Source organism: Erythrolamprus reginae, chromosome 1, assembly GCF_031021105.1.
Source record: "Erythrolamprus reginae isolate rEryReg1 chromosome 1, rEryReg1.hap1, whole genome shotgun sequence".
In the NCBI taxonomy this organism is placed as follows: Eukaryota; Metazoa; Chordata; class Lepidosauria; order Squamata; family Dipsadidae; genus Erythrolamprus; species Erythrolamprus reginae.
The window spans coordinates 84,597,274-84,610,640 of record NC_091950.1 but is presented as its reverse complement, the minus strand read 5'-3'; the positions used below and the strand labels follow the sequence as shown (position 1 = coordinate 84,610,640).

General features: G+C 41.2%; 1 protein-coding gene across 1 annotated transcript; it reads right to left on the bottom strand.

Annotated features, from left to right (window-relative positions):
* Positions 1 to 1,672: 1,672 nt before the first annotated feature.
* CHAC1 (ChaC glutathione specific gamma-glutamylcyclotransferase 1) lies at positions 1,673 to 6,353 on the bottom strand. Its single transcript, XM_070734290.1, has 3 exons — positions 5,870 to 6,353; positions 5,056 to 5,091; positions 1,673 to 3,322 (listed from the first exon to the last, which is right to left on the bottom strand). Exons 1-3 carry the CDS (start codon positions 6,137 to 6,139, stop codon positions 2,918 to 2,920), a joined length of 711 nt encoding a protein of 236 aa, XP_070590391.1. The 5' UTR covers positions 6,140 to 6,353; the 3' UTR covers positions 1,673 to 2,917.
* Between the last annotated feature and the right edge of the window lie 7,014 nt (positions 6,354 to 13,367).

Genomic DNA, 13,367 nt, shown 5'->3' with positions numbered 1-13,367 from the left:
TCTAAGCTCTTATTCTAAACCTGTAAAATACTTTGAAAAAGAGAGGCTCCTGGTTTTGCCTCCATCATTCAAAATGCTAAAAACATTGCAAAGAAACGGAACTCTTTATCACTGCTCTAAAACATTGATGCCAAACCCACGTTGTTATGTTGCCATCAGGTGATATTGGGCCATGGGCCACCAATTTGACATCCCTGCAAAGTAGGGGGCCTTTATTAAAGAGAATAAAAGGTTATTGATGGTTCTATTTTGTCTACAGAGTTCTGTGCCACTTCCTGCCAGTGTCAGCTCCTTTAGGTAAGATGTCCCTGGGTGACCCGTTTGCTCTTTTCTTCTAGAAGACCTCAATTGAGGTTGAGCAGTGTGTCTAACTTCAGTCCAACCCCACTGTTGTTCAACCCCAACTTCCATCATCCCTAGCCAGCATGGCCACCAGTTAGCATTAAGAATGCCTTTGTAATTGAAAATCCAATTAAATAAAGAAAAGCTAGGCAACCTATTTGCTTCACTTGCAGATGAAAAAAAAAAGAGGAGTAATCTTTTATATAAATACGAATATTAAGGCAAGTCTAAAATATAAAGACATGGAGGGAAGGATATTAATTGTAGAAATCCCAAAAAAAATCAAGAGGCAATAACTTTAGTAAATGTATACGCCCCTAATGAAGCCCAAGAAAAATTCTATGAAAAACTTCACAATAAAATTAGGGAATTCTCAAATGAAAATTTATGTCTCATGGGAAATTTTAATGGAGTAGTTAACAGAGAATACGATTACAAAAACGGAGGTCTTCAAAAACAAAAGGTAATTGGAAATCCAAATGGTTTTTCAGCAACATGAAGATGGCAGCTTTGTCTCTACTGCTTACACATTTGGAAAAGGGCAGGTGTGTCAGCCTGCAGCAGCAGCACAGCCAAGAGCTTGAGGACTAGCTACGGCTCCAAGACTGAATGAGGCAGTAGGTGCTACTATTGTACACTAGCATGTAGTTGCTTTACCCAAAGGCCCTAGTGCCTGTACAGGGAGTCTGCTTTCATCGCTAGTTCTGATCAGTCTTCCAGGTTTCAAATTAGAAAATTCAGATGCAGTCTAAAATATCTGGAGACCCTGGAGTCAGCATGTATTTATTAATGTATTTATGCTACTGCAGTGCAGGCCTGTATGCCGTCCCGAGTCTTTGGAGAAGGGCGGCATGCAAGTCTAATTAATAATAATAATACGGTAATAATAATAATAATAATAATATTGCAACAAGAGCTACACGACTCAGAAAAAATGCTGCTGCTGCTACTTAAGCTTCCACCCTTCAAATAATCTCCATAATCACTGATAGACACATTAGTGACGATGCAGCTAGAGGCAAGCTTGACCATGCTGCTTTTCAAAACTAGACGCATTTAGTATTGATGCAGGTACATCCTGTTCACAAAAACCATAGGAAGTTGCAGAAGTTGAACCTAACGGATTTGAAAGCTATGGCTTGGATACTGGTGATGCAAAGCTTTGGAAATAGTTTCATAAACATTGACAGTTATTCACTAGGAATGTAATTGCAACAGCTGTAGTCAAACTAATTCCATTTTTCTATACAATTACAAGAAATCCCGTGACAAAACAATTTTAATAATTTAAATGCAAACCAAAGGGGGAAAAAAATCTGTTCAAACAATGTAATTTCAGACTCATTTATTTACAGATAAAAGATACACAGTTCCTTTTTAACAGTAGTTGTCCATTTTGTTCTAAGGTCCTTTAATAAATTCCAGGGTGAAGTCTCCCCCAAAGGCTGCATCAGAAAGCAATTATTCTTATTGGCTTTATTAAATTGTGTCTTTCAGACTACAATATTCAGCACAGATCTTTCTTTCCATGAACACATTTAATATTCTCAGAAACTTTAAGTGTCCACTTCATTATTTGAAATGCTGGCATAACTTGAGCATAGTATGCCAAGAAACATACACCCTGCAGTTACATAAACTGACACAAAAGATTATTGTAATGTAAAAGCATCTGTATTGTGTGTAGGTGGTGCAACAGTTTATCTACTGAAAGCTGTCTCAAACTAGTATCTTTGTAGCAGCTGCCCTGGTTTGAAGCTCCCCTCGAAGTAAAATAAAAATAAAAATCTGAAACCAGAAGATCTTATTTCCCCGACCAACTTTCAAGCTAGCAATCTGCCCCGCTTTGCAGGACATTTGGACATTTCTCTGTGTAAAACATACATCTTCATTACAATAAATACATTTTCAAGTTATAAAAAAAAATAGTACACCAAACTGCCTAAGGAGGTTTGGCCCCACACCAAAGTCTAAAATCAAGTTCGTTTTCCACTAAAAAGCCCAGCGCATGAGCAAACATGAGGATACCATGACAAAGGCTGGAGGAACGTTTAAAAACCTTCACAACTTCACATGTGCAACATCAACTTGTGAGGTAGAGCAAAGCTCATAGAATTACAAATTATGGCCTTGCTTTTGATGCAAACATGCAAAGAAAAACATTTTAATTTTCATCCCCCTTTCCCTTCGACAATTCCAAGAAACACTGTTAGTTTGGCGAAAAAGTGCAAAGAGCAGCAGTCCCACTTGCATGAACTCTAAAGTTAAAGTCCTATTAAATTCAGTAGGACTTAAATCTCTGGAGTGGACAAATGAGACTAGGAAGTATTTTTCAACCAGCTTTGTATTGCCAGCAGCTGGCAGAATAGCATTGGGTCTCTCCAGTCTATACTCAAGGCTAGAAATATTGCTGGAGTCCAGTGCTACTTAAACTGTAGTTATGTTACCGTTACTCTACTACTTTTCTCTCCCAAGGTCTACAGCTACAGGTTTTTAAACCTGACTTCAGTTGCGTGCATGTCATCCTTGGTTAAAAAATTGTCCATCCAATTCGTTTTGGTGAATACTGTCAAATTCATTTCTGTACCAAGGGCTCCTTGGCAGGGTATATACAGGGCAGGATAGAGATCAGGGCTTCCTCTACAGAGAACAAATGTTGATCTTCCACATGAGGGCAACAGTAGCGCATGAAGTCTGCCAGCCGCAGAAGGTACTCAATGTTGTGGCCCGCGCGCCCACTGGAGACTATGATTTGAGCCGCAATGTCCTCTTCAGATGCTGGCCCCAAGTAGGAGGGATTCTGGGGCGTTGCAATATAGACAAGGGCTAGAACAGGTTCATCTGCCTCTTCTTCCTGGGGATAAAACTTCACCAGCTTGGTGTCGTAGCCTCCAAGCACGGCTTCCCGTATGTTCAAATACTTAAGGACAGCAGCAATTTGAAGCCCCCGAAGTTCAAAGCCAACACCCCACGTGCACCCCTGCAATCAGAAATCAAATTTCAAGTCACTTACAGCTGTCTGTTTCGTTAAATACAGAATTACTTATCTCCATAAACCAGTGATGGCGAAACTCTTTTTCCTCAGGTGCCGAAAGAGTGTGCACACCTGCTATTGCGCATGTGTGAGTGCCCACACCCATAATTCATCGCCTGCGGAGGGCGAAAAGAGCTTCCCCTGTCCCGTCCCATCCCCCCGGAGGCTGGAAACGACCTGTTTCCTAACTTTGATTGTAGGCTCGTGCTTTGCATTCCCCAGGCTCCAAAGGCTTTTCTGGAGCCAGGGGAGGGTAAAAAAGCCCTCCTCCATCCCCCCGGAGGCTCTCTGGAAGCCAAAAACGCCCTCCCAGAGCCTCTGTGAAAGCCAAAAATTAGCTGGCTAGCACACACATGCATGTTGGAACTGAGCTAGGGCAACGGCTCGTGTGCCAGCAGATATGACTCCGCATGCCACCTGTGATACCCATGCCATAGGTTCGCCATCACTGCCATAAACTATACAAATAAGCAAATGCCAAACTAAAAAAAAAGTTTTATCTGCCATGTTTCATTGCATTTCTAAACAGTATCAGGTCAATTAGGTTAAAAGTCGGTGATGAAAAAGCAGAGCTCTGAAATAGCTACTCATTCCTTCCAAATGAGTTGTCCACACAGCAATTAATATGATTAATTTTTGCAAAAGAGCCCGCATGACCCACAGAACTGTACCTTGGCCATGTGCCAAATTCTTTTCAGCAGTGATGAAATCCTATCATCTCCAAAATTGTCAAGATCTCAGTTTTCTTTTATGGTTTAAATTATATTGGCAAATACTGGCCTCCTAGATAAGCAGTACTCTCCTGGCCGAATTATCACTCATCCAAATGATAATTGGATAATTATAATTGCTGCAGGTCAAATAACAGAATTATAAAACCTCTACTTGCAATGATACAGTTCACTCTCCACCTTTCCCCTACAGCTAAACAAGGAGGGTAGTTGAAAATACAGGTAGTCCTTGACTTATAACAGTTTGCACAGTGACTTTTCTAAGTTATGGCACTGAAGAAAAATGACTTATGACAATTTTTCACACAACTGTTGCAGCATCCCCACAATCACAGGATTTATATTTGGATGCTTGACAGCTAAGTCATATTTATGACGATTATAGTATCCCAGGGTTCTGTAATTCATCTTTTTGCAACCTTCTGACAAGCAAGGTCAAAGGGGGAAACCAGATTTACTTAATATCCATATTAGCAATTTAACGGATGCAATGATTTGCTTAGCAAATGTGGCGAGAAAAGTCATAAAATGGGGCAAAACTCTCTTAACAAATTTATCACTTAGCCACATTTTTGGCTTAAATGGGGTCATAAGTTGAGGACTGTCTGTAATTACTTTGTTTTAAGCATTCTTTGCTTCCTCGGATTAGCAGTTAGAGATGCAGCAGATTAGGCTATCAAGATTCATGCCAACTTTTAACAGCCGGGGTGGCGCAGTGGTAAGAGTACAGCACTGCAGGCTACTTCAGCTAACTGCTAACTGTAGTTCAGCAGTTCAAATCTCACCAGCAGCTCAGTGAGGCTGACTCAGCCTTCCATCCTTCTGAGATGAGTAAAATGAGGGTCCAGATTGTTGGGGGCAATACACTGATTCTGTAAACTGCTTAGAAAGGGCTGTAAAGCATTATGAAGCGGTATGTAAGTCTAAACGCAGGCACAAAATACTTACATTATAATCTTCCTGAAGGGTGACCACTCTTCCAGGCTAAGGGAAGGGAGAGAAAGAGGCAGTTTCAATATGCAGCACCGTACTCTTATTTATTTATTTATTCAGATTTGTATGCTGCCCAACTCCCGAGGGACTCTGGGCGGCTCTTTTGCAGGCCAACATCAGAAGCCCAAGTTCTACCATCTCAAGGAAGCATCCTTGGCTGCAGTCCAGAACTTCCCTACTCCCTCAGCATTAGTAAAAACTTAAAATGTGGGAGGCTTTCCAAATCCTGCCCAAGAATGTCAAGCCAAGGGTAATCAATAGACTCCACATCTGTGGACTCAGTTGAACCTACAACCTCTTAACTCCTTGAAACCCAACCCATCCTTGGTTCCTCTCTTATTCTCCAGTCCCACAACCCAGGGGTAGTCAAAGTCGGCTCTTCTATGACTTGTGGACTTCAACTCTCAGAATTCCTGAGCCAATCCTACCAGCTCAGGAATTCTGGGAGTTGAAGTCCACATGTCATAGAAGAGCCAACTTTGATCACCCCTGCTATAGCCCATCCCAGGATCTCTCATCTCAAGAGAAGCACCTCATCCCTTAAACCAGCGTTTCCCAACCTTGCCAACTTGAAGATATCTGGACTTCAACTCCCAGAATCCCCCAGCCAGCGTTTGCTGGCTGGGGAATTCTGGGAGTTGAAGTCCAGATATCTTCAAGTTGGCAAGGTTGGGAAACACTGCCTTAAACACACACACACATACTCAGGATCAGCCACTGTCCTGTTTTCACCCACTTAGTCCCAACCTGGGAAGAACATCTCCCTTACCATTTTTTCGTTACCCCGGTGGAAGGTGTCTCCTTGCCAGAAGCGGCGGCTGTAGCCCCGGATGTAGCCCACTTTGCGGGAAGTGAATTCGAAATCGGGTCTCCAAACCAGCGAACCGTAACCGAAGACCCAGAGGGGAGACTTGGGCGAGCCTTCCTCTGTACCACGGAGCTCTTCTTCCTCCTCCTCCTCTTGGTCCTTCCGAAGGATGCTGGGCGGATGCTCGGTCCCGCTGCTGGAAAGATGCCGAGGATGCGGGTCCCCCTTCATGACTCCGCAGGAGGAGGCGCGCCGGTGGCTCCGATCTCCGGGAATCGCTTGAACCGAAGGGCTGAGGCTCGGCTAGCCTGGGATTTGGCACCAGGGACGGCGACCGACGCAAAGCAAGAAGGGAAACTGCGCGGCTCCCGAGCTCTCCCAGCGTTTAAATACCACCTTGCCGGTAAGTCCCCGCCCACTTGTCAGGGTAATTTCGGTTCCCGCCGTCTCTTTAGCCAATCCACGCCTTCAGAAGTGAATAGTCCCGCCTGATGGACGGCTTTGCGAAGACCGGATTGGTCAAAGCCCCCTGTCACGGAGGAGCGAAACGCGCCCGCTCATTGGCTTGTCTTTTCTTCCCCGCTGCCTCAAAACCAGATGATGCAACTCGCCCAGGAGCTTTCGAGGGAAACCGAGGCGGAGGATTGCGTCAGGCGGGCGGGTAGCTCTCGCCTCAGACGCAGTTTAGTGGAAAGAAAAGTGGGGAGGGGGCTCGGTCGGAGGAAACGGGGCTTTGTGGGTTTGTTTGTTTGATTGATTTGTAAAATTTATTTGTAAAATTTATATGCCGCCCAATTCCACTTGGACTCTGGGCGGCTTACAATATAAAAAACAACAATTAAAAGACAAGTTTAATATACTGTACATTAATAGTAAAATTGATCGTAAGGTCTGCAAAATATATTTCTATTGGTTCCCTCGGGCATTTTGAGGGTATGGACTGCTCCAGTTTCCTAAAGGTGTGAATGCAAAGAAGCGTTATATCTCATGTGTTAAGATATAGGTGCAGCTCTTGAAGTGGATTCTTCCTTCTTGATCATGAAAAAAGTACTGGAGAAGGGAACAATCTCATATTAAAATATTCATTTTAAGCCACAGAGGTAAAAATGGGTCTCATTGGGAAGGTAGAGATAATATAAGAGTAATAAAAATTAAAATAATAATAAGAGTGCAGAGAAGAGCAACAAAGATGATTAGGGGATTGGAAGCTAAAACATGAAGAACAGTTGCAGGAACTGGTCAGAGCTACTTTAATGAAAAGAAGGATTAGGGTGATAACAGTGTTCCAATATCTCAGGGGTTGCCACAAAGAAGAGGGAGTCAGGCTATTCTCCAAAGCACCTGAGGGTAGAACAAGAAGCAATGGGTGGAAACTAATCATGGAGAGAAGCAACTTAAACTTCCGGACAGTTTGAACAATTAACCAGTGGAACAGCCTGCCACCAGAAGTTGTGAATGCTCCAACACTGGAGGTTTTTAAGAAGATGTTGGATAACCATTTATCTGAAGTAGGATAGGGTTTCCTGCCTAAGCAGAGGGTTAGACTAGAAGACCTCCAAGGTACCTTCCAACTCTGTTATTAGTGTTATAATATGCTGTGCAAGCAGCAATGGCCTCTCTCTATAATAATAACAGAGTTGGAAGGGACCTTGGAGGTCTTCTAGTCCACCCCCCTGCTTCGGCAGGAAACCCCACTTCAGACAAATGGTAATCCAACATCTCAAAAATTTCCAGTGTTGGAGCATTCACAACTTCTGGAGGCAAGTTGTTCCATTGATTGTTCTAACCGTCAGAAAATTTTTCTTTAGCTCTAAGTTGCTTCTCTCCTTGTTTAATTTCCACCCATTGCTTCTTGTTCTACCCTTAGGTATAGAATAGAATAGAATTATTTATTGGCCATTTGTGATTGGACACACAAGGAATCTGTCATTGGTGCACATGCTCTCAGTGTACATAAAATAAAATATACATTTGTACCACTCTCTTTACTTTTACATTTCAGTTTTACAAGGTGCAATTAACAGGGTGCCACTTTGGGGTTAGTGGTTAAAGGCACCTGACCAGAAAACAAGTCCTAGTCTCTTTAGGCACATTGCAGTTGGGCTATCTCAGGCCAATCACTCTCTTAGCTCTAGCAAGGAGGTGACGGTCAGCCGCTTCTGAAAGACCCTACCAAGATAACTGCATGGACTAGTCAGGGCAGTTGCAAGGAGTCAAAAACTGACTCGAATATGGTAACAAAAAAGTTGCATTGGTGAGAACATAATAAGAGCCATGCTGAATCAGGCCAAAGCCCATTGAGTCCAGCATTCTGTGTCACACAGTGGCCCACCAATTGTCCATGGGGATTTTGAGCAGAAAGAGAAGACAAAATCCTCCCTTTCCCTTGACCCCCAACAAATTGTACTCAAGGGAATCCTGCCTGCCTCAACCAACATAGAGGCGGCACATGGACATCCGTTTCAATAACCACTGATACACTTGGCATCCATGAATCTATCTAATCCTTTCTTGAAGCTATCAAGGCCAACAGCTGTCACAACCTTTTCTGGAAGTGAATTCCATAAACCAACGACCCTCTGGGTGAATTCAATGTCAAGCTCTGATCCTACTAGTGGTGGAATTTATTTATTTATTTATTTATTATTTGGATTTGTATGCCGCCCCTCTCCGAAGACTTGCACATTGCTACTGAGAGACACTTTTTTCATCTCGGGAGAAGGGTTGTTGTTGTTAGTTGTGAAGTCATGTCTGATCCAACACGGCCCCATGGACAATGTCCTCCAAGCCTTCCTGTCCTCTACCAATCCCCAGAGTCCATGTAAGCTCATGTCGACTGCTTCAGTGACTCCAGCCAGCCAGCTCACGCTCTGTCATCCCCTTCTTCTTTTACCTTCAATCTTTCCCAGCCTTAGTCTCTTCTCCAGTGAATCGTTCCTGTTCATTTGGTGGCCAAATGAGTATTTGAGTTCTATCTTCATTATCTGGCCTTCTAAGGAGCAGTCAGGGTTGATTTCCTCTAGGACTGACCGGTTTGATCACCTTGCAGTCCATGGGAGTCGCAGGAGTCTTCTACAGCAATGTTTCCCAAACTTGGCCACTTGAAGATATTTGGACTTCAACTCCCAGAATTCCCCAGCCAGCATTCGCTGGTTGGGGAATTCTGGGAGTTGAAGTCCAAATATCTTCAAGTGGCCAAGGTTGGGAAACACTGTTCTACAGCATCCTGTGTCAAGGCTATGCTTTCCCAAGTTGCAATGTATGGCTGTGAAAGTTGGACCATAAGAAGGATGGGGGGAAGAGTAGTGATTAGTTAAATTTGGTTGATGGATTGAACAAAATTAGGACTAAATTACCTATGGGACCACCTTCTGCCTCATGTATCCCAGCAACCGATCAGGGCCCACAGTGTTCTGCCGGGCTCTCTGGTAGGAGCCTCTGGAAAATTCAAGGGTACAAATTTCAGACACACACACACACGTTTTAAAATTCAAAACAATGTTCTTTATCACAAAAGTCAAAATAAACTAAGCACTCTTTTTTGTATTGCAAAGAGCACTCTTCCCAAAACAACTGGGTAGTCTGTACAATTTCCCTTAATTAAGCAGTCATTAAGTACTCAGCCAGCAGCTGTGGAGAAACTTCACACCCCTTCTTCTTCCAACGAAGTGAGACACACATGTTGCTCTGCTTTGGTTTCAAAGGCGTGAAAAAGCAACAAAGTCCAGCACACAAGATTCCTGACAACTGCGAACAGATATTCTTCTACAATGGCCAAACCCACATGCTGCTATTTATAGCAGCAGCCCTAATTACTGTAGCCCCACCCAAACACAGGTGGCCTCCCTTAGAAGATAAGGAAGATTGACTGCCTTGGCTGTGTGCCAAGCCCTCCTCTGCCGAGTCACTCCCACCTTCTTCTTTGTCCGAGTAAACTAAACTCTGAACTGATTCTGTCGGCAATAACACAGGCCTGTGACATGTTGAAGTTTCCCCTGCATCCACCTCCCCATTCCCTGGGGCAGGAGCTGGGCCAAAGCCAACCACAATACACAGGGTGGGCTTTCTCCAGGTCCTGTCGACCAGGCAATGTTGTCTGGCAGGGCCTAGGGGAAGAGACTTCTCTGTGGTGGCTCCTACTCTATGGAACAAACTCCTCAAAATTAAATAATTTAATTGAATTAGGTTATTTAATATTGGATTTTTTGAATCTGTTATTGTATTTTGTATTTTTTAATATGTTATAAGGCGCCCTGAGTCCTCGGAGAAAGGCAGCATTTAAGTCCAATAAATAAATAAATAGATAAATAATAAAATGTTTACAATAATCCATGCTTACATACTGCTGCACTATCAAAGACAGTGGCAGCCATTCAGTGTAGGAGTGCATTTAAATGACAGAAAGAGCTGCTGGGCCCCTAGCACCCAAATTCATCAAAATTATAGTTCTGGATCAGAGTGAGGCTAAATCATGGCAAGACCAGGATGTTTCATGCATAGTTCTTGACAAAGTTGTACAGGTAGCAAAATTGGATCCAACATTTCTTTTGGTTAGCAAGACAGTTGTTAATTGAGTCAAAGATTATCTGTACTTCCCTCTATGGAGCCCTTGTACAGTTGAGACTTCTTCTGGATTCCATCATTCCTGGTAGAGTCTATGGCCAAGAGAGACTTTGATAGCTTTGGCCTTTCCTGGACCAGGGACATGTTGACAATAGTGATTCATGCCTTTGTCATCGCCCCTGGCTAGACTACTGGAATTTAGTTATATGAAATTGCTCTTGGAGGTCATCTGAAAACTGCATCTGATGCAAAATGAAACTGTCTACCTGAGGAAGGTAGAATAACTTCTGCTGACCTGCCAAAAGGCCACATTGAGGTGCTGGTTATCACTATGAAGACCTTTATGGCTCAGGTTGCCATTGTCTGAATTTTCATATCCAATGCACATTACCTGAGAGCGAGGCAATACTGTAGATTAGCTTTCTTTCCACATGTATTTGGACTACAACTACCATAATCTCTTGTCACTGGTCATGCTGTCTAAACTTGATATGAATTGCAATCTAAAATCTCAAGGGTACCAGTTTAAACCAACCTCTTTGTTAAACTTTCCTAATTTAATTACTGAAAGTGTTATCCTTAAATGTTGTATTCCAAGGAGCTAGCTTTGGTCACCAAAACAGATGTAACAAGGATGTCACATATGTTTCACATAATTTAGAGTCCATTAAATCAAATGAGCTCTGAATCATTTTTAAATGCGTCATTCAAAATAAAAATTAAGTTAGGAGCTTAATTTATGAGCCATTTAACTTATTTAATTACAATTAAAACCAAGATGATTTCAGAAGTTGTATTTCCATTACAAATTGGACTGGGTGTTTAATTTGGAAATTGTTTAATTTGGAAATTGCAGATTTACTTTCAAATCACTGATATATATCCCAATGCTTCAAGCATGGTTTGGGGAGAGATCACTCTCTCCCTTACTGAAGTTGAATATGTTAAGTTCCTGAACCAATTAAGTAAAGAGAGAGCCTTTGAGGCATGTTAAATCTTTATCCTGGGCAGATAATTAAAAGAAAGATATGATTTCGTGTGTTTCTTTTCCCCCAGTTGTGATTGTGATGTGGAATTCAGCACATTAACTTCTTGTATCTCATCTGTTTATATCACGAAAGATCAGCAGTTCTGGTGTGTTCCAAATATTTGGTACGCTGAGCACCAGTAGCACTTTCAGAGTCCTGTAAAGCTCTTCTGCCCAAATTGAACACCATGGCCAATTCTGGGAACTTATCATTTCTCTTCCACCAACTTTCCTTAAGTAAATAGGCAGCCAAAATAGTTGTGAGATGGAGCTGTATTTCTTGATTCTAGCTGGGGTCAGAGGCATAATCACAAATGGCAGTAGAAAAGATCCTTTGAGAAAGAGCTTCTGCAAGCCTAACTATAGTGGAAATGTCCAAAATGCTCAGCTATGTCATTGTTGAATGTATTTTAGCAGTCAACCTACAATAGTTGTAGTGTAAAACATATTGGTTTTATACCATTTCAACTTTTGTTGATTTTTTGCACAAATCTGAAGCACTGCTAGAAATTGATTGGTCTCACATTGGACTGGGGTTTCCACATTTCTCCAGAAGAACTAATTATTCAACCAGCTTATTTTGTGTGGAATAACATCTTTTCATTTCTCTTCCAAGACAATCTCTCTGTCCATCCTTAAAATATGGCCTGCAGATTTAAGTGAATTTTTAGAACAGATGCGGAGGGAGAGCTTGTTAAAGAGGACCAGAATTTATTTTCCATAAGCACACAACTTTCTTTACAGAGTATGGTAAATTCAAAATATTAATCTCTCTATCTCTCATTTTGTTTCACTGACTCAGGGAACTATGGAACAATAGAAACATTATTTCCCACCTTTCCTATTACATCTGATTTAGTTTACTTTTTTCCTATTAATTGGTTCAATTTCTCCATTACCTTGTAAATGCTACCAAACAGGATATCTTTAGCATGGTGAAAAAAGTCGAGATGGTGGCACAGTGGTATGATTGAAGTTCCCTCTATTTTTTAGGTGCATTACACATACCGTGCAAATGAAAAACAAACAATGCTTCAATCACACTGTCATGGTCAACATTTTGACATTTTTGCCTATAGCTTGAAAACACGTCTGGTATCAAAGTCTGTAATGTTGCTTCTGAAAAGAAAAAAAATGTTATTAAAAATTAAAACAAGATATCATTTGCTTACAAGAAACACCTATTGGAAAAAGACACAAAATATTTGATTTATAAAAACTTGTCCAAAGAATTTATTTCACCAGGAACTAAAAAAAGAAAGTTTTGTATATAAATTCTCAACTAAAATAAGATTATGAAATTAATCATATGAATCCTTCCTGCGGAAAAGTGCTTTTGTTTTGAATTCTTCTTAAATGATGGAATGGGGCATTGAAGATCAGACACATAAAGAAGAAGCTAAAGATTATATTTAAAGGAGAAAAATACTTAAATTTGATTTTTTGAAAAATATTTAAATTTGATTTTACTAATAACAGAATGGACCAAAATATTTTAACATTGGACATAGATATTTTAGAACATAGATATTTTAGAATGGATGCAAAAGTTAATTTTAAGAGAGTGTGCCTCTAAAGATAGATTGCATTTAAAAAGTGATATGGAAAAGGAAATTGTTTTACTGAACAAGACAAACTGATCTGAAAGTGGATTTAAAATGACAAATTATAAGAATGATATGGAAAAGAATGCAAAACAGGCCATACAAAAGAAACCAGCCAGTTTGTTAATGATTAAAAGGAATATACAAACAACAAGCCTAGACAGTGACCTCAACTTTTTTCCCCTATATTGGATTTATAAAAGAGGTTTGTTAAAGCTTTGAAATTTTTTTTGTGAAGGGCAAAGAAAAATTGAAATCAAGGATA